The sequence below is a fragment of the Hemicordylus capensis genome, chromosome 4, assembly GCF_027244095.1.
Source record: "Hemicordylus capensis ecotype Gifberg chromosome 4, rHemCap1.1.pri, whole genome shotgun sequence".
NCBI classification, from domain to species: Eukaryota; Metazoa; Chordata; class Lepidosauria; order Squamata; family Cordylidae; genus Hemicordylus; species Hemicordylus capensis.
This window is the reverse complement of record NC_069660.1, coordinates 59,972,926-59,995,345: the sequence shown is the minus strand read 5'-3', so window position 1 is coordinate 59,995,345 and position 22,420 is coordinate 59,972,926. Positions and strand designations below refer to the sequence as shown.

General features: G+C 44.1%; 1 protein-coding gene across 3 annotated transcripts in view; it reads right to left on the bottom strand.

Moving 5' to 3' along the window:
• Positions 1-22,420, bottom strand: part of KCND3 (potassium voltage-gated channel subfamily D member 3) — a 503,489-nt gene that overhangs the window by 461,510 nt on the left and 19,559 nt on the right. For all 3 annotated transcript variants that reach the window (XM_053246959.1, XM_053246962.1, XM_053246961.1), the window contains exon 2: positions 20,918-22,092. In XM_053246959.1, coding sequence (XP_053102934.1) covers positions 20,918-22,023 — 1,106 coding nt within the window. In that variant the 5' untranslated portion in view covers positions 22,024-22,092. The remainder of the gene's footprint in view (positions 1-20,917; positions 22,093-22,420) is intronic.

Genomic DNA, 22,420 nt, shown 5'->3' with positions numbered 1-22,420 from the left:
GTTGCTGGATGTGTAGAGTAGTGATCCCTAGGCATTTTGACACCAGCCATTAAGGGTGGGGAAAGGGAAGCAATGGCCCTGACTGGCACAGACACATGCAAAAGAGCATCTTTGCCCACCTCACCTTGCAGTTGTTGGCAGGCCTCCGTATGAATTGAGATTTCTGCTTCCACGCTGAAGCAGAAATCTTAAATATATAGTAAGCTAGAGACTAACAAGGAGGGATTCATTGTGGACAAACATTTACAAGCCCTATGTGGCTGAGAGTGTTGACTGCTGGGTCAGATGGTCCTTATATTCAACCCCAATGTCTCTCTGCATCTAGTTCTTTCTGGGAAATGGCAGGTGGCCTGTCTGAATCCACCCTGCTCAGGAGAATGAAGATAGTGGCACCTCTGAACATCTTAGAAGGAAAGTGGCATAGCTCAGTAGTAGAGCAAATGCTTGCATATAGAAAGACTCAGGTACCATTTCTGCATCTTCAGTTTTAATATGAGTTTAGAAAGCTGGGCTGGGAATAAACCATTATTATTCTTGTTCATATTATATGTTCATATCATATTATTCTTGTTCATATTATATTAATATTTGTATCCTGCCTTCCATCAGGGAGCTCAGTTCAGAGTCCACCCCTTTTATCCTCACAACAACCCTAGGAAGAAGGTTAGGCTGAATGCTCTTGAGGCTGTTCTTATGACTAGCCTAACCCTGCCTGGACTGCCCCAGTTAGGCTGGTCATGAGAAGTGGCGGGATCCCTCGTGGATCCATCCACTCCCCGCCCGCCTAACCCCCTTAACAATCCTGACTTTTAGGCGAGTCTAAGGGTGCTCTCGCACTCTTGCCCTGGCTACCAGGTATCATATGATTCCTCAGGCTGTGTGTAGAGTCACAGAGATGGGCTCATAGAGTGCCTGTCTGATGGGGGAATCCCCAATGCAACGCATGAGCCAAGCATTGCATTGAGGGATGCCTGGAGGCCAGGACAACAAGTTCTGGCCTCAGATCCTCCACCCTGCTCCATGCTTCAAGGAGCTGCACATAGCAGGGCTGACCATGTGGGTGCATGTAAGGCACGCTGAGAAAGTAAAGTTTGGTCATCTGGGGGAAGGTAGGTTAAGTGCAGCCTTTCCCCCATGCCCTTCCAGCCTGCCCAGGGATGATTGTGTGAATCGCCCCCATGACTGAGACATGACCACAGTCCAGCTGAAAGAGGACTTGAGTCTCCTCAGTTCACCTATAAGCAGCACTATGTACACTGAATGGGTATGACCCACTGCACGCACATGTGCATGCACACATGTGCATGCACAACAGAGGCATACACACAGAGACTGAATGATGTTTCACAGAAGGATGGAGGAGGCTGGCAACCTCCAGAAGAGAAAGTCTCTGCCTTGAAGTGGGCAGCTGGTTTAGAATTAATTCTGAAGAGCTGTTTCAGTAATTCAGATTGATTAAAGATGCACCCAAGAATAACACTTTCATTACAAAACCTCCTGAGTAAAATTTAAATGATGCTAAATTAAAAACAGCCTGTGTTAAATCAGAAACTGATGAGCACAACAGAGGCAGAAAAGATGCAGGATCAGTATAATTTGATTCCTTTGTCTTGTTTCCCACTCTGCAAGGGCTGCTATCATTACCTGTCTCTTCATATTCACTTGTTCTCCAAAGATTTGTGCAGGACAGTGTCTACCTTCCTAAATCCAAATAGAGATGTACTGTTGTGGAATTCTACCTTGAGTTGCTAACTAGTCAAAAACTACTAACTTGACTGGTCTGGGGCTTCTTTCCCCCTCAGTCCCTGAGTGACAGATATGAAAGCCAGTTTTCCTACCCCTGCATCATCTTCCATTTCATTTTTGTTTAATCTTTACATGTTTATATTTTGCGCATTGAGGTATACTGGGTCAGGATGCCCTGGAAGGAGGTGTGTTTGTACAAAGCACTGGGAGAAATTTAAATCTATGCTGCTGCACACTTGACTTAGTTGTTCCTAGCTAGCCTGGTCTTCCTTCTCATTGGGAGTGAGGCAATGAAGAGCCTGGAAGGCTCCTCGCTCATGGATTGAGATGGTGCCACAGCTGAGAGGAGGAGAGCAAACAGCAAAGTGGTGAAAAGCCACATTGTGCTGACTGGCTGGCTGACTCACTTACTCAGCCTGCTTAAGACGTCCACCATCACCCAATCTACAAACCCAACCCAACCACCACAGGAATAGGACAGCAACAGCCAGCAATCATTTATTTTATTATTTTTATTTATCACATTTTTATACCGCCCAAAACGCAAGTTCTCTGGGTGGTTTACAAAACAATAAAAACCAATAAAAAGATCAACACATTAAAATGTAAAATGTTAAAACTATTAAAACACAATTAAAAACAGTTTAAACAATGGGGCTATTCTGACGATCAATAGTTTGCCGATCGTAAGGACCACCGGGCTCAGCTGCGAGCCCGGTGGTTCTTGAGTGGTTAACCCGCTCAAGTACCCCTGCCCTTTGCCTGGGGTTGCGGAGCGAGTGCTCCGCAAAACCGGGCTCTCTGATCGTGAGTAGCTGTGGCACAGCTCCGCGCTGTGGCTACTTGCAAGTAGACCCCCAGAGGGTGGGCAAAAAGCAGCCTCCTGGCTCTGGGGGTCTCCCCAGTATGCCCTGCGCACTCGCGCAGGGCATACTGGGGCTTCCGGGAGCTGCACGGCCCCCAAGCTCCCCAGTCCCCGCCGGCTCCGTCACAGAGCCAGCAATCATGTGGGCGGCCGATCCAGCTGCCCAGGGTTCCCTCCGTGCTCGTGTGCAGGGAGAGTGGGCTTAGCTCGCTCTCCCCGCTCAGTGGAAGAAACCGGGTCTCACTGATCGTGAGACCGAGTCCAAAGTCTAATTAAAAGCCTGGGTGAACAAATGCATCTTGACTGCCTTTTTAAAAGTTTTAAGAGATGGGGAGGCTCTTATTTCAGCAGGAAGTGTGTTCCAACGCCTTGGGGCAGCAATGGAGAAGACCCGTCCCTGAGTAGCCACCAGACGAGCCGGTGGCAACTGCAGACGAACCTCTCCAGATGATCTCAATGGGCAGTGTGGTTCATAGCAAAGAAAGCATTCTCTTAAATACCCAGGACCCAAGCTGTTTAGGGCTTTATAGGTGACTCCATGTATCTATGAAAGGGTCTCAGAGAGTGCAAGGGTGGCTCCAGAGGGAGCACAAGGGGGGCAAATAGTTCCCCACCACCACCATTCTGTTTGATAAATCTAATATGTGGGGCACACACAGCTCACCCACCCATAAATGCACTTTGCCACTTCTATGTCTACCTCAATGTTTTCTTCTGGTGCTGCCACTGAAAGAACATATGGGGGAGTATGCAACAGGTACATTTCCCTTCAGTTCCTTGACCACATAATACATATTGAAGCTCTTCTCATGATCAGTAGAAAGCAGGCTAAGGGAACCTAGCCTGCTTTCTACTGATCGTCGGAACCACCGGGGTCACAGGCGAGCCCGGTGGTTCCAAGGCGGCTAGCATGCCTAATTCCCCCTCCCCTTAAATCAAGTTAACAGAGCGAGTGCTCCATTAACCTCATTTTTAGCTCATGTGCCGCCACGGCACTTGGCAACACACGAGTAAACCCCTGGCTGGGAGGCTGAAGCCAGCCTCCCGGCCTCGGGGGTCTCTCCAGAATGCCCTGCGTGCTTGCACAGGCCATCCTGGAACTTCTGGGGGCCAGGTGGCCCCCAATCCCTGCAGCCTCCACTGGCTCTGTGATGGAAACAGCAGTCATGTGGGTGGCCGCCGATCCAGCCGCCTAGGGCTTGGAGGCTGCTTTCCCCACAAACCCGCCAGAAGCTCTTCTCATTGAACGTGAGAAGAGCTTCATTGTGACTTGATGTGTAGCTAATTTGGCTCAGGTTTTTTTTTTCCTTTGAGTGACCTGATCTATTCTGCACAGATTTTGAGTTTACTGCCATGCATTCAATAGATACGTAGCCTGCAACTTGGCCCATTTCCTTGAATGATCAACCTTATGTGGGTTTTCAGTTCTCTGTCATCGGTTGCCCTTCACACTAGAGACTCTCAGTGTTTTCTCTCAGTGAAATGAGTAGGTGTTGTTTCAAATATCTGCTAAATGCTTAATTGCTTAATAATATGCTAGATAGATGAATGAGTCGTATATACATATGCCTGGGCTCAGCTACTTGAGTTATACACCTTTAGGTCTTGCTTGGTGAAGCAGTTCAAGTCTAGGTTGTTGGGCTGATCTGTGTTGACCTGGTATTTACCCCTGCTAACAGAGCAAAGAGACACCTTTTAAAAGTGGTGTTTCTCTTATATGTAGCAGGGGGAAAGCAACTGGCCCTATCCAGCCCCAGCACAGGATCCCTCCACTGGCTGTTGCTGGTGTCTACCTTATGTTTCTTTCAAGATTGTGAGGCCTTTGGGGACAGGGGACCATCTTACTTATGTATTATTTATTTTTCTATGTAAACTGCTTTGAGAACTTTGGTTGAAGAGCAACAGTATATAAATATCTGTAGTAGTAGCAGTAGTAGTACATATGAACAATATGCTTGGTGATAGGGGTCTTGGGAATAATCCTTTTAAGAGTTTATTAGTTTTGTTATTGATTAAAATTGGGTTGCACACACGGGAGTGTGTGATAAATGCAAGCAAGCAGAGCTCTCTCCTGAAAACATGAGATCTCCAATAAAGGAATTGATGAGTTTAAACTTAAAATAGTCTCTCCTTTATAGAGGAATTTTACCAGAGCCTTGCAAGCATTAGACAATAGCTGCACACCTTTCTATCTGCATCTACTGCGGAGCTCCAGGGGTGTATCTAGGGTTGGGCAGGCAGGGCATGTGCCCGGCGCCACTTGAAGGGGGGCGCCATTTAAATTTTTTTTTTAAAGGCTGCTAAAAACAAAATGGCCACCACGCATGCTCAAATGGCCTCTGTGAGGCCCTAGGCCATGCCAGGCCTTGTAGAGGCCATTTGAGCATGCACGGTGGCCATTTTGTTTTCAGTAGCCTTTAAAAAAATAATAATTTAAAAATGGCCACTGCACATGCTCAAATAGTCCCTGCTAGGCCCTAAAGGCCAGTGGGGGAGGGGGAACCTTTGCAGACCCCGCCCCACAGCCTTTAGGAAGGCCCCCGAAGAGGCTACAGGTGTGTGTATCTATCTATCTATCTAGTCCCTGTACACATATTCACACTGGCACTATGTACAGAGAATACTGAGCTGAAGCTTATGAGCTAGGATTTTATTCATGTGATAAGTGAGTTAAATGTGCTGTCTTAATAATATGGCTATTAATGGTGAGTTTGTCTTTGAGTCAGTGTGAAATCCTTAGTATTAAGGCCACTGGGTGTTTCTTGCTCTCTTTCTCTCATTTTAACTGTCTTTCTGAAATACTAGAATATATTCCAAGCAGTGACACAGTTTACTCTGCATATCCTTTAATTATTTTCAGAGTATCTGGGAAACGTCAAATTCTCCATTTATTTTTAAAACTTATGTAATAGTGATGCTACAATGTATAGTAGAGAATTAGACAGGCACTTCTGTTTAGTTTTCCAAGTATAACTCCACTTAGTATTTCAGTATTTCATGAGCCCCAGCACACTGAAATGTGTAGTTTTCCAGCATTTTTTTGGTCTGGCTAGATCCACAACTAAATACTTTTTGAAATATTAAAAGATTAATGAGCTTGACTTGTATTTTTCAGCTGACATTATGGTAAAGTTATCTGAAAGATGAGTGTCAGATGTTTGGACAGGGGTGCAATTTCAGTGCTTGCCTTAGGCGTTATTTTGCCTAGATACACCTCTGCTGAGCTCTGCCCCTTTTGTCTCCAGACCATGCTCTTTCTGTGTGCTGCCCCCAAACCTGGCAAAGTGTTAGAATTCTGTCTGACAACATTAGCTGTATCATAAGCAGAAACATTTCTTACTTGTAAAATGGGAATAAGAGTGGCCCTCTTCACATGATGACTGCAAAGACGAAGATGGTAGAGATCTTTGTAAGTAGCACAGGATTATTTAACATTTTGAAGTAGATTAGTTGTATCTCAAAATTTTGCTTTAAAATCAATTGTGGTTTTGATGTCCCTTTAAAATACACACGCACACCAGTAGTAGGTCTAGCCTTAGTCAAATGGTGCTCCAGCCAAGGAGTGACTTCACATTTAATGCTTTGATATCTCCGTTTTTATTACATTTGCCTTTGATTTATTCCTTTAATGTAAGATGATAAATTTGCACATATGGATCTGAAAACCTCCATTTACACACACCATGTACAAGCAACTAAAACCAAATTTGTTTCTGTAATTGTACAGAAACCTTTTTAATTTCATGCATAACTGAAATGCTCAGCACCTGAAATGCTCAGCACTTCAGATGGCTTCCTGGGTTGCCTCCTCTAAATCCAGCCTTGTGGACCTGCAAATACGAATAGGCAGCTTTACAATCTCTTCTCTCTCATGTTCTGGCAAGTTCTTCTACAGAGGCGACTAATTACAGCTCAGTGACACAAAGTGCACTACCCCTGTCTGGTGTCAATTCAGCGTTTAAGTCACACTTACAATTATTATTCCTGTTCACTGAGGTAGCACTCTATGGCCACCTTTGGATATAGAATGAATCCTCGGACAGACGAATCAGTGGTTAATCTGTGAGCCCGGGAATAATCCTGCAGACAATCGTTGAGCCACATTCTGGCTTGTAGGCAGAGGGGCCCCTCCTTCTTCCTGGTCTGCCCAGGCTACATCCCAGCAAGCTCCATAGCACTCACATTGCCAGACTGTGGGCAAGCCATCAGGACATTGGTAGAATGGCAACCATTGGCCTTGATCAATGGGTTGTATGCCTAGTGAAATTGCACCTTTTCAACATCAATTGGCCACCCAGAGCAGGGAAAGGGCCCCGCGGCCATTCAGTCTTGCACAAGCACAACTACTGGTATGGGGGGGGGGGTGCAGAGGGGCACTAGTTTCATTACTCCTGGAAGGGGCCATGATGACTTCTTAGGAGGGAACATGTATATGAGGGTGGGCAAAGGATCCTGGGTGTGGGAGAATCCTCAACCTGGGGGAGGAGGGCTGGGAGGATCGTGCCGACACCCAGGTTTGGGAATCCCCAACAGCCCAGCTTACCCCAATATGCCATGGCACCAGTGAGACATCAGCCCATGCCCTCCAGAGCTTGCCCCTGCAGGAAGACCAGGATGTCAGAGACCTCACAAGACTTGGGGAGCATCTTGAGAGGGCTTAGTGAGTTATTGTGAGATTTTGATCAGATTTCAACTCCAGCTGAGATTTTGCAGAGCTGTTCTGAGTGCCAGCAGCTGTACAAGAACCAACTGGCCAGTGATGAAAAGCCAGACCTCGAGGAGGGTTTGGAGGAGCAGGAGCTCTATTACTTAGGTTGGAGTCAGGGACAGGAACATCCAGCAGAGGCCTTGTGAAGGAAACAAACCTCTGCTAGAGGATAGAGCCCTAGCCCTGGGCAACTTCTGAGCTCTTGCCAGTTATTGTAGGCTCCCTGGCACAAGGAATTTCCAGGCTGCAAGGAGGGGAGGGGAGTTCGGTCCACTGTGACAAAGGATACTCTTGGACTCAGACCTGAGCCAAGCAGTCTAGGAAGCCCGAGCACACTCCTGCCTTTGTATCGGCTGGTGATTAGCCCTCTCACAAGAGGGCCAGTCCATTGGAAAGGACCAGAGGCTTTATGAGTTTTGGGTCTCCACTGGACTGCATTCTCTTGAGATAGGCCATCCAATTATAGGGGGCCCACTGATGTTGCCCTCCCTTGTATCTCTGGTTAATAACAAAATTCATACTCCAGACCTTCCCATCTCCACTTGGTATTGGGTGGGCAGAAAAGGGAAACACTGGGGATAGATCATAGTCCACATCCAAACATCCTGGGCTGGGACAAGCATTGTGGCATATGTAGATTGGACACTGCGAGGCATCCTGGGTCAGGGCATCCATGGATTACAGCAATCCTTGGCAAGCCAGGTGGCCATGCAGAGCAAAAAAAAAAAAAAAAACCCACAACCCAATAGTATGTGTTGCGGAGAGACCAGAATGTCAGAGGGAATGCTTGGACTCCTGCTTTGTGGCAGTCACTGGGACTGGGAAAGGTGTTGCTGGCGTACCCTTCTCCAGGGCTTGCAGGGATCTAGCAATCAGGCTGGGCAACAACAGCCCTCTGGCCCGCATGCATGTCTCTATAGCCTGTCATTCTCATGGAAGTGGAGAGCAATCCTTGGGAGAATAGACGTACACATATTGGATGTTCTGTTATCACACTGAGCTTTTGAGCCCATCCCTGTCCAAACATCATCCAGGTTTAACCCAGGATGGTTATGAGGTATGTCTGTGACTGCATGCTTGCACCCAAGGGGAAAGGGCTGGGCCTGTCTTCTCCTACAAATTGGTAAAGACAACAGAACAGAACCACTTATAAATTCTAGGGGTTATCTTTTAACTCAAACTTCAGGTTCTCTCATTGATGGTAGACTTTCCTTTGCCGGCATGCATGGTTTCGCACCAGTCTGGGGCACCTGGGGGGTGGGGGGCAAGGCTAGTCATCTGGATACGCATACATATATGTGCAGTGTTTAGTGGACCTCTCTATACAGTTGGAGGGAGCAGCACCATCCACAAGAACCTTAATAATACAGGCACTGTCCAGGCATCCAGGGAAATCAATGCCCTGCTGACTGATCATGCTCCTCACACAACACCTTAGAAAGGATGCCTTGCTGGGCAGCCACATTTGCTCAGGGGTGTTATTAATGAAAGGGTTCCTTTCACACATTCGGACGGCCACATAACCAAACTTCTGGCACGGTTACCTCTGGTTTGGCATTATGTCCAAAGGCGGCTTATAAATGCCCTTTATCAAGTGCCTCATGAATCTCACCTCCATCTGGCATTTTCTTTGGTCCAACCCTAAATGAAAAGTGCTTGCAAAACCTAGCATGCCGATTAAATATATTGTGATTGGTCTGTAAGAAAAAAAACAGCAAGTAAAGCACTTACAAATATCTAATTATTATTTTGACATGCATACATTTTAGCAAACCTTTCTATCTGCCTCAATGAACCAAATGTGAGGGAAGTTAACCTACATATTCCCAAGTATTTATAAATCAATCTGTTTTACTAACAAGAACAAGTCCAGTCACTCAATTACCCAAATAAAATTATTTGATGCATAAAATAAATGCACATTCTCTTCTAATTCTTATTTTAAAGCACACATAAATTTGGCTAGTCCAACCCAATTTCAAAAATGCTAATTGGGCTGTAAAGTGCAACTGAGCCAATAATTTAGAAATGTTTATAAAAGCTCAGAGAACTATTCAGATGCAAATTGTGATGCCAGTAAATGGGCAAGGTACAGGCCTATTGTGTGGTACACTAGAGAGCAGGGTTGGATGGTTTTGGCAACATACAACAGGTAGGGAATTGCAAATATACACTAATTAGGAATATGCTCCTGCCAAAATGGCCCCCAAAGTGCATTGTTTAAGTATGCCTGGCTGGAAAGAGACCTCTGAATGACTTGGAAAGTAGCACTCAGCCTCTGCTGTAGGAAAACTGAAGCTCAAAGTTGGAAAGAAACCTTTTATAAATAGCCATCACATAGTAAATAATAAGGAAACCAAAAACCATGTTAAGTCACCTCTTCTTTGTATTCAGATACATGCAATTATTATTCAGATGAATAATGTAGCCACGAATGTTGTTCCTATTCTGGGCTAACTATTCAAAGTGCTACTTATACATTATCTCAGTAATCCTTCCGATTTCTTATCAATCCATTCGTTTATTTCTGGGATGTCTGTCCTGCCTTTCTAAAGCAAGATGTAGGCAGCTTATAAATATTAATACAATACAATAACCAGGTGTGAAGCTAGGGGAGAGTGGCCCCTCTCCCTGGTGGTCCCTTGGTACCACGCAGGGGGTGTGGTCAGCACCCTCTGCAGCTCATTTCCCAGACAGTTTCATCGTGGGCTGAGTATTTTATTTGTCCTCTTCCTCACTCCGAGTTCTTTGAATCCATCTGCCCAATTATAGCTCTGCCACTGGCAATAACTCCTTAAACTCATAGTTGAGCCCTCAAAGGTTAGCAAAAGTCTCCTTCCTTTTCGCATGGGACTTGCAACTGTATAGCAGCTACAGCTTCCAGTTCTGCCTTTCTTCTCCCTCTACTCCTATCATCTTCTCTCAGCAGTCTCTTGACTCCTCTGAGCCGATTCCTTTACAGGGTTCTAGTGCTGTGACCAGGAACATAGTTTGTGTGTGGGGGTGTGTGTGTGGGGTTTTCAAATGTCCCTGGGCCCCTGAAAGTCGAGGCTCCTTACTCCAGAATTCTCTAAGAGAAAGGAAGGAAGGAAGATGGAAGGGAAATGAGAATGAATAGAAATGAACATAAAAAGAAAAACAGATAGGGAGAGAGGGGAAATGAATGAATGAAGAGAGGGATGGAGGAAAGACAGAGAGGAGGGGGCGGCGGAAATGGAGATGGCACGAGTATACCCCTGAAATTTGGCAACCCTGGAGATGGATTGCAAAGAATGGTAGAGAGTAAAGGAAGGCTCTAATACACTTTTTATATAAGGTTATAAAGTCTGAAAGGAAACAGTTTTCTCTCTTCTTTGCTCTCTTTTACTCTTTTTTCCTACTTCTTTATTAAACCCCATAGGCCCAATTGCACAAAACCTTAGTTTCCATGACACAATTTTTTTTTTTTTTTGCAGTCCACAAATATGTACAGCACATTATAATAAACCTTGCTTCTACATCGCCAAGATCCTTTCTATCATGCCACAATACTGACATCAGAACTTTCAGCATTTCTTTCTGTGCTGTAGTTTCAAAATCATGTCTAGGTGTCAAAATCATGTCTAGGCTGAATGTAGCTTCATCAGGCTACATTCAGCCTAGTCTGCAATTAAATATGGGGATGGGGGAAAGGTCCATCATCTGCCAAGATGCCACCACCAGTGCTGCTGCTGCAACAGCCAGTAAGGTGCCCTCTCGCAGGCTCCCCAAACCCCTTTTTTACATAGGCAACCCCGCTCTGCTTGAAAAGGGGAATCCTTACCGGATTCCCCTTTACAAGCAAGGCAATTGAACTGGGCCAAACTGATTCAATCAGAACTGAGCCCAGTTTGGTTCGAACTTGGACCGGCCCTCTCTTTTGCGGGGCTGGTCTGGTTCAAGCTTGAACCGGTCAAATCAGTTCTCCACACCCCTAGTACAACAATAGCTAGTTTTGTAGAGGGGAACTCCAGAGGCAATGTTAGTGCTTTGTATTAAACTTTAAATCTGAGTTGTAGTTATTTGCTTCAAGTATCTATTAAAAATGAATTCTCACATTTCCTTCATTATATCAAAAAGGCACCACTGTTGATATGCACATTACTTTAGCAATGGAGTACGTGGTTAAGTTTACAGCACCTAGATTTTTGAGGTATTTTATAAACGGTGAAGAGGATGATACATCTAATTGACCTTACGCTTAAACTGGGACACCAAATGCTTTCCCCTGAAATGGTAGCTTAAAGCTTCCCTCAAATGAAAACACTCTTCTATTCTAGTTTGAAACTGCCTGTGTTTAAAAATAAACTAAGGAAACAGTGTCCCAGACTCAGATTATAGCTTAACAGAGATTTAGAAGATACGGCTAAGATGTTTCGAACTTGTGTGACAAATGGATTTTCGTGTGTTTTGAGTACAGCTCCCACATTTGATGTTTTTGATCTTTTGCTATAAATAAGTGTTGTGTAATGCATATGTTAGTTGAGTAGGGTTGAAACAATCTGAGACATTCTTTAGGTAAGGCTGATCTTCCTTTATCTACTTCTTTTTCCTACATGCAAGGATAGCTCCAGACAGGGGCAAGGAGGACAAGAGCCCCCTCAGATAAGTGTTTGCCCCCCATCTGCCCCCCTTTCTATTTCAAAAAATTAATATGTGGGACAAAGCTTGCCCACCCATAGATGCACTTTGCCCCTTCTGTGCCTTCCCTCAACCTTCTTTGGTGCTCCCACTGTCTTACGGCAATTCAGAATGTCCAAAGTACTTTACAGTTCTTAGTATATTTATTCTAAGAAACTTGTTAAGCAGCAGCACCAATGATGGCTTTGAGACTTTATCAAAACCTATAGAATTCTCAACCTATATCTGAGCTTTAACCCACCCAGATGATGTCCTAGGTGGTTCATCAAAATGTCACATTTTACTGTTCTGATGTTAGAACTCAAACCCACAGTAAGTGCTGAATCTGGGATTTGAGGGACATCAGGGATGTGTTGCATACTACTCCCAGCACTGACCAAAAGAGGGAACTATTGAGAAATTAACCAACCACCCAGCTAGGAAACCTATTAACTATAGTACTAATTGCCTGCAGCAGTAATGCGGACCAGAATATCTCCTGCTACCAAATTTTTCTGCTGAGAACTTTCTGACCCACATCAAGGCAAATAGCACAGCAAATCAGACCCGTATCTATTTAGGGCATCAATATATTTCTCATAGTAACATATTCTAATGAAAAAATCTTATGCAAATTTCTATGTATATGAGGACAAATCAGATTTTAAAAATTCCAGAACATTTTTTATTCAAAAACTTCCAGGAACCCCACATCAACCAGCCTGTCATTTGACATCTATAAAGGCTTCCAGGTTAGTCTTGCTCAGTTGCTTCCACCCCCTTTGCAGGCCTATAACCAGAAATTTTGTAGTGGGGGGCTAAGGAAGTGGAATCTCATTGCAAAACAGTCTGACAGGTAGTCTAGCATGTTTAAAGTTATGAATCTGCAGTACTTCTTAGTGAAGAGTTGGGTAGACTACTGAGTACACATTTTCTCTTGGTTTGCCACAAATAAAATAGACTTGCTTAAAAAAGAAAGAACATTTTCTTTCAGGGATGGGGCCAGGAGCTTTCCTAAACAGTAGGCTTTAGCGTGGGTTTTATGCGAGTTCAAAGTTTTTTTAAAAACACACACAATAATAAACACAATGCCAAAAGTGGATTTTTAAAACCCTGGATATAAATTGGGCTATAATCTTTAATGATGAAAAACCCAAATTGTGTGTGAAGTGCTCCCTGATAGCTCTCAGGGACTTCAGGGTAAATTTGGCCAGTATGTGAACGCACACCTCCATTCCGGAGGTGATGCAAACTAAAAGATGGGTGTGAAAAACTTCCTGGAAGATCCTTGAGAAAGCTAGGTCCCCACATCCTCCCTGTGGCTAAGCCCCTACATCTTTCCCATATGCTCCCTTGCCCACAACCTGATAGGAGTTGACTCTAACAAAAGCCTTAAAAAAAATAATAATCAAGGTTTGGGTTTTAGTTTTCAAAAATCCTGCTTATTGATATTGGTTCAGAAACTAATATTGGCAACCACTCTTTGGACCAAACTGAACTCCACAACAGTTTCAAATCGTACAGAAACACCTTGGCAACCGTTCTGGTGTCCATCTTGGCTTAGGGCTGCCCTTTGCAAAGCTTACATCTGTGATTCGCCACATGACAGCATGGGATTTCCACAAGATCTGGAAAGCAACAAGTTGTCAGAGCAGCCACAGCAACAGATGATATGTAAGCATGTCAGATTAAAGAAAGCTATACATAGAGTGAACAATTGTCATTATCTGATGTTTTGACCTTATTAGTCAGTATCAAAGATGTCTTAAAAAGATGTCAGAAATCTAGATTACACATGCTGATTGCTATAGTTGGTTCTTCCACTTAAAATCATCACAGACAAACAATAATAACAGATATGTGCACATTAATCTCTTTGGGAGGACAGTACTTTGTGGAAAGCTTAAATAGATCTTTTTAAAAAATGTTAAACATCCCATTTTAGTGTCTACATTTTTTAGCCTCATCAACCAATTTAGAGCACTCCAACTATAATTTATATGATTATCCTAGACTGAGAACACTTTAGAGTACTCAGAAACAGTCTGGACTATCATTATATGCAGAAAGGAAAGGTGCTTTCTGCAAGAGACCATTTCATTCCGCCAAACAGATAACTAAAAAAACCATTGAATTCTTCCGTATATGTTTTGACAAGGAGGTATGTTTCATTTCAGAGTATCTTGTCATTGACAAAGGGGAAAATAGTAGCAAAGTGCCTCTCTTTTCAAATGCTAGCTGTTTGCCAACATTCTCAAGTCTTGCTTTATTAAACCATTCCATATCCTGACATTATAGCAACATTTTTAGGAGCACCTACACACTCTTATATTGATTTGCATTTAGAAATGTGGAGTAATAGAAAGTGAAACATCATGGACCATTTTTAAAAGCGTTAACTCCACAGGTGATATGCATTCTTTCCCCCATCTTAAACATTAGTGAGAGCATTCTGGAAATGACTTTTAAAAAAACATGACCCACCAATGAAACACTAGTATAACATTATAACCTTTGCAATCATTGTCAACATCATCAACATAACATAATACAATAATAAATACTGTACTTATTAATATTAATAAGTACAATTCTTTCAAAAACACCTTTTTCTTTTGTAACCATCACTTGAATGTATGTGCGAGAAGAAATGAGCTTTTTAAAGGTCCACATTTCTGTCCATTCCAGATGACCATGACTTGCTAAAACATCTAACAATGTTTGACCTGTTGTCAGAAAAGCATGCACAAGTATACACCAGTATAGTTAAGAAGTAGACATTCCAATTCATTCATTCCTCTGGCAATGTTCCAGATTTGACAGAAAAGCCTGACATTGGTAAGGATATGACCATTCACTAAAATGAGATCTTGAGTAGATTGCATAATGCTCATTAAGGTTTCCCATTTGTACATTTCCTAGATGATAGAAAATCCCAAAGGCACAGCTGTATGCCTTTTTGAGAGATGAATTATGTTTTAATAGTTTCAACCTGTGATAGATTGCACGTTCATGCTCAGTGTGAAAGCCTATAAAAACAAAAGCAGCGCTGAACAAATTCTAGTGATCAAGGAAGTTATAATTGTACGCTAAAAATGTATGGTAAAAATGAAGAGCTACGGGAATTCCAAGGTAGAAATATACTTGAATGAAAAATGTTCACATTTTCTAGTCTTGTCAATAACATTCTAATGCCAGCTTGTATCTAATTACATGTGGAAATGGTGGTAGGTTGGACTGCTTTAAATAGCTGGAGCAACTAACACTGACTTTATTTACTATCATCCTTCATGAGAGAGAGAATACATTTCTCTTAATAGAACCTTCAGCTCTTAGCAACAGAATCACCCATTTGAACTTTAATTGGAAGAAGCTGCCATGCCAGAATCAACATGAAGTTTAAAAAAACCCACACATCTCCTATAGAGTAAAAGTTTCCTAGCTGACATCCTGACTAAAAAAGCATGGGTGCTGCTAACATCAGTGCTCATGAAGCCATGGCATTGGTCTCCACACTCTCCAAAGGGCAAGAGCACAAACATTTTTTGGAGCTTGCCCATAAATATGTTTCTACTCTAAAAGAGAAGTTATGGAGTACAGGCGAGCACCAGTAAGTATTTGTGCTCTTGTGCAAGAGTGCCCACACTTTGGAAAGCATGGAGACCAGTGCAGCAGAGACTAGCATTGTGTGGACATTAATGGTAGAAGAGCACATGTTTCTTTAGTCAGGATGTTAACCACTGTCTGTATCCATTAGGATACATTCATATGATCTAAACACATTTATTTCAGGGCGTTTAAGCATGCTTAACTCTTGTTAGATTTTGGCCATCGTGTTACAATGGCCACAATAAATTCCTCTCTTATTGACCTATAAGTCAACAGTGTAAACAGGGTAATTTCTTATTAACAAGCCAATCATAGAAGCTATTCTCACGATCACTGAAAAGCAGGCTAAAGGAGCTTAGCCTGATTTCCAGGGATCATGGGAACCACCAGGCGAGCCCAGTGCTCCCAAGGCAGCTAGCCCACCTAATTACCCCTCCCCTTAGTTGAGGTTAACGGAGCAAGCACTCTGTTAACCTCATCTTTTTGCTCAAGAGTTGCTGCGGCGCGTGGCAACACACAAGTAGACACCCAACCAGGAGGCTGCAAACAGCTTTCTGGGCTTGGAGGTCTCTCCAGAAACTTCCAGGGGCCTTGCCAGGAACTTCTGGAAACTTCTGGAACTCTCCGGGAACTTCGGGAACTTCCAGGGGCCACAAAGTCCCTGATCCCTGCAGCCCCCGCCAGCTTCGTGATGCAACCGGCAGTTGTGTGGGTGGCCGATCCGGCTGCCCAGGGCTGCCTCTTGATCATCTGTGGGGAGAGCAGGATAAGCCCGCTCTCCCCCCAGAACCCCCTCCAGCGCTTCACACCAATTGTGTGAAGCGCCTCATTGTCTCTTTAACCTTACCCGTTCTCAGTGGTGCCATGGGTGAGGACACTGGTTGTTATATCCCATTGGAGCAAATGGGAGAAACTATGGTAGTGCTGGTAGCCCATAGATTCCAAGTCCACAGCAGTGGCACCATAATATGCTCCCATCCCCACTAGGACTGTGCATTGTGTCAGCCTACATTTATTAAACTTTCTCAAAAATCCAATGTATGTCTTGAGGATATGTGTTTCCTCAGGAATGTTTTATTAAACATGACAATATTCATATTTGTATCGCTAGCAATAATAAAAACTTATTTCCATTTATTTTCTAATAGGCATTTTAAACAGACACCCCAGTGCTTTTATGCTTTTTCTCAGTACTACTCATTTTATCTCCTGGGCAGTGAACAAACCGAGTCGAGAACGAAAATATTAAAATGCTAGGATGTCTGCTTGAGTCAGAGGCGTAACTAGGGAAAACGGCGCCCAGGGCAAGCACTGAAATTTCGCCCCCCACCCCCCGTCGCCCAAACATCTGACACGCATCTTTCAGAAAACTTGAATTTTCCTATTCATATGCAACCAGGGCAGACCCTGCTTAGCTAAGGGGACAAGTCATACTTGCTACCACAAAACCAGCTCTCCTCTCCTTCTTGAACTGCCATCTGCAAAGCATGGGGTGGGCGGCTTTTGGAGTAAATATCTGTTTTGGGACTGTGGCTTTTCCCTGCTACAGACCCAAGACAGATTCTGACTCCATACCACATAGCTGCTATTTAGTAAACAAAAGCTAAGGGCATCAGAATCAAGGATGCACTTAAGATAATGTGTAGTTACTTTGGGACCTCAAGAAGCACAGATGAAGTGCAATGATTCTGGTAATGGAAAGAAATGGTATAGAAGTTTAAATACATACATACATATACATAATCACTTGGACTACAAGCTATAATGTTTCCCAGCAGAAAATCATGTATAGAGAAAAGAAATCCATTGTGCCTTGCTGTGTCTGGTTTTAAAGTTCATGCTGAGCTAGTTAGACTCACTAGCCTGCTGAATATGCATTTATACAGTAGGGCAACAACAACTTCCCTTCATGTGTGTAACCTGCTCTTCTTCATCCTGGCCGAACCCGCTCCTTATCTATCCAAACCTATAACTCTGTGCTGTGGTGATCCGAGGCTTATTATGTAAAGATTGAAGCCCTGTACACCCACCCACCCTAGTCCCCTCAAAATCTGTTATTGAAAGTAAGAGAATCCCTCAAAATAGCATGAGATGGGGGGCAGGGATCTGTAGCAGGAAGAGCAATTGGCTGAAACGAGAGGGGTGGGTGGTCTTGTGCAAGCAAAACTATCTTTTCACTCACACAAGACACCTTTTGGTCCAACCTAAATGGGATTTATTTCAGAGTAAACATGTATAGGATTAAGCTACACAGCTTGCTGGCTTAGCTTAAAGGCATTCCTGCATTGTGTTTGTATTCTTTAGTCATGAGGAGGATCACTTGTTAAGGAGCCAACAATTCCAAAATAAAAAATGATATATCTGAACAAAATATTAAAGTTGACACTCTCTAACCAATGGATCAGCAGAGTCTACATCATTTGTCATTTTCAATGCCAAGTCTTCTCCAAAACCCATGATTTCCCCACCTGTTTTTAGGTTGCCTTTGTTTGCCCAACCTTTCCATAAGTTCTCCCCCCTCATCCTTTTACAAGCAGGAACATATAATGGAAGCTTTTGTTTTTCAACTTCATCCTAAATGTTGTACTACAGTCTGACGCACAGTCTTCTTTTTGACAAAATAGATGAGTTTTAGAAAGCCTTTAACAACAGTGACTGTGGTGACAAAGTTTTCAGCTAATCATTTCATCACTGAGGGCTGTCTTATATTTTAGGGTAAGGATAAAGAGTGAACGGTCATAAGGAAGGCATTTCAACTTGAACACTATGGGAGAAGAGAAGGCTACAAGTTAAGTGCAGAATAAATGAGGAGAAATGTAACTGGTTTGCACTCAACCAATATATCACTCACTCCACCCAGTTAACATTTCCCAGCATCTTCCCCAAAGGGGCTTCACGCTCCTCTTGTTGGACTATGGTGGGGAGACAGCTTCTCTCTATACACCCCATTATCTAAATGCCATCAGCTATTGTCACAGAACGATATGAGGAAGTTTCTCAAAACATTTTCAAAATAAGAAACTTGACTCCCTTTCCCGAGGAAACTGCAGCAGCAGCGTCATCTTCTTGGAGAAGAAAAAAATCTCTCCCTCTTCACTCCACCCCCCACCCCACCCCTCTTGTGAAGCCAGGGCTCGTTCTCCTTTCTTATTCCTTCAAGTCCGGATCCAGAGATACCAAAGTGAAAAATCAGGCAGTAGCTCAACACACATACACGGGGGTGGAGGGAGGAGGAGGAGAGATGGCACATTACTGGGAAACTGCATGGGGAGAGTTAGTTTAAGCAACTCCCCAACTCAGTGCGTGTGCCCGGCTGCTCCTCTCCTCAGTTAAGGGAAGGCTGCCGTGCTGGGGCTGAGTGGGCTGGGCTCCCTTGAATTGTTGAGCTCACCCTCCACCCCGCTCTCTGCTCCAGCCCCCACCCCCACCACTCTGGCGAGGCCAGGACTCCTTCTCCTTTCTTATTTCCATCCAGAGAATAGATACCAAAGTGAAAAATCAGGCAGCAGCTCAACACACACACACACACACACACACACACACACACACGGGGGGGGGGGTGGAAGGAGGAGGAGGAGAGATGACACATGACCAGGAAACCGCATGGGGAGAGTTAGTTTAACCAACTCTCCAACTCAGCGCGTGTGCCTGGTTGCTCTGTTCGTCAGCTAAGGGAAGGCTGCTGCGCCGGGGCTGAGTGGGCTCCCTTGAATTGTTCAGCACACCCACCGCCCCTCCACTGCCCGATTCTCCGTTCAGACTTGTCCCTAAATGATATAATTGAAACTTCCTCCTTTACTCCTCCAAGCGCATTACAAGGCAGAGAGGGGCTGGGGGCGGAACTGGACGGCAATTTCATTAGCAAAGGGAGGGGAGAGGGTTCAGGTCACCCCCGCCGCCCCCAAGATACACACACACACCCAGAAGCCAGCTCACCCAACTGTTTCCTCAACGCGCCCCCCTCCATGGGGTATAAAAACTTTTCTTTAAAAAGAAAAACAACAACAAACATACACAAATGCAATCCAAAACAAGAGTCTTTTCAACACTCCCATTGGGGGAAACAAAGTGGGTTGGGTTTGTGCCTGCCCGCTGCACTGCACCCACCTGCAACTTGGACTCAGCACACGTGGTGATGATAAAAGAAGGGGAACCAAGTGAAGCAACTAACTTGTTACCTTTTTCTGCACACACTTTAGAGAGATAAATTCAAGATTATAGCAGCAGCAGGCAGCTAGTAACACGCTGATGAGGATCACGGCATGCAAGCAGGCACAGCAGCTCGAAGCACAGCACAGGAGGAGGAGCAGCACAGTAGAGCAGACAACGCTCTCTCGCCACTCTCTCGAGTGAACTGGCAGGAGCATGCTCACCGCCAGCCAATGGGAGCGCTTATCCGCCGCCCACCACCTAGAGATCTCTTGAGTGCGCTGCTGCTGCGGTGCAGGGTTGCAGGTGCATGCCAGCCAGGTCCACCACCACCCAGGCACCCTGGAGCCAGAGAGACGCTGCCACCCGCCCAGAATTTTTCGGGGGAATTCAAATAAAAAATAATAATAAATTTAAATAAAAAATTTGGGATCGGCAGCGGTTATGGCGGCGCCCCCCACGTGACCTGCAAAGATGGCGCCGGGGGCACGTGCCCCCCCTGCCCCCCCTATCGTTACGCCTCTGGCTTGAGTTGACAATTAAAAGATAGGCTGAAAGAAACTTTTTTTAAAAGAGAAGTATTGCTAGCAATACAAAGATAAATATTACCATGTTTAAGTAGATATCTTTAAGGAAGAGCAGATGCTCAAAACATTAATAGGTGAGCTGTTTAAAGAAAGTTTAATACATTTGGTTCTTTATACTTTAAAATTGCTTCCCTCCCCATTTTGCTGTCTCAATGTGGCCCTATTTCTCATTTTGATTCCTATTTGGATATGCTACCATTTTATCTTCTGTCAAAGGAAATGTGGAATGTATTCTGATAACAATATGGATTAAAAGTGCACACCAATACAAAATAAAGGCTTTCACAAGTAATACAGTCCCTGATCCTTCTATAAAACTTATAGTAATGCCAGAGTAAAACACAGGATCCAGTTTTCCACAACACTGTTGGCCAGCTATCACTGCTGCAAAGTCTCTCACAATGAAATTCTCTTCTGGGAGATATGAAACTGTCTAAAGCATACTTTGATTTGTTGTAAGTTAAGGTGGCAATAAAAGAGGAAAAAAATCTATAACAGCTGCTAAAATTTTTGGCCAGTCTTCCAGAAAAGCAGACATTTGACCTCAGAATGTTACCAAATCCCATCAATCACAACAATTGACCTTTGCTCCAGAAAGAGAAGTGCAGCACTTACCCAAGGGTTGTCATGGTGACAATAGTGTACCAAAAAGAAGCCGGGATGCTGGTAAATTTGCTGGCTGAAGATCCTTTCTCTGCATAAAACATCACAGTAGCAAAGATGATGATTGCCATAGTGAGAGAAAACAGAAGAAAACCAAGCTCAGAGGCACAGCTCTTCAGTGTGTACCCCAAGATGCGCAAGCCTTGGGAATGCCGGGAGAACTTGAAAATTCGGAATACCCTGAAAACCCTCAGAGTCACAAAGGCTCCACTGACATCTTCATTGTCTGTCATCACCAAGCCAATGTAGTAGGGCATGATGGCCACCACATCGATGATACTCATCACACTCCTGATGAACCTGTAGCGACTGGGAGCCGCAAAAAGTCGCATAAGATACTCAACTGTAAAAATCATCACACAAGCTGTGTCCAAGCAGAAAAATGCCATTTCATACCTTTCTCCGCAAGGCAGTTCCTTGCTACCAGGAACTGTGCCACAAGGGACAGTCTCTACTACATTGGTGATCACAGAGACCGCAATAAAGAAGCCAGTGACATAGTAAAAGACTAAGGCTAAGGTGCTGGTATGGGGGTTCTCAAAAGCTCGCCACATGGTCTCCCGGAAGCTCAGGTCTGGCATGGACTCTTGATTGTTTTCAGAATCATTGTCGTCCATCAACCGCTCCGCATTTTCCCGTTTCCTGTCTTTATACTCTTCGTAGCAGCAGTCCCCGATGATATCGGGTAGGATCCCATAAAAGGCAAGCTCCTCATCATAGGCTGAGATGCACTCATACCTTGGGTAGTGCAGTTTGCCAGTTCTGTAAAAATTTAAGATACACCTAAAAACTTCAGGGTCCCGGTCAAAGAAGTATTCCTTTGTGTCTTCATTGAAGAAGAACTCTTTCTCTGTGCTGCCAAGCAGAGTGTCTGGGTACCTCTCCAGTGTAGTCCTCCATGTCTGGAAACGCCTGCCACTCACATTAAGAATAATCAGCTCATCCTGCCGCTTATTTTTATCCGTTGGGGCCAGTGGCATAGGACAGTTGGCTACTGGCATCCATCCTATGGCAGCTGCTCTGGCAAAGGGCAGCCATGCTGCTACACCCGCTGCCATGATGGATCTCAGCTCAGGATGGCAGAAGGCAGTTTGTCTATAAGCCTCTTGACTTCAGTTCACTTCCATCTAAAAATAAAATAAAATACAATGTGAGCAGACATTTCTTTTTTACCATTAATTTTTAAAAATTTATTATTACATTTCTATACCTCCCCATTCAACAGCTCTGGGTGGTTTACAAAACCAAAACCAATCATTTAGAAATCAGACTTAAAGCCACATAAAATCTAAACAATTCAAGCACTGTTTAAAACAGCAGTTGAAAAACTCTGGAACGCCAGACCACCCACCCCAAAAAAGTTTTAAGGGCTCCCTTAAAGGCCAGCAATGTTTCTAAACCACAAATTTCTGTGGGGACTGCATTCCACAACCCAGGAGCAGCTACAGAGAAAGC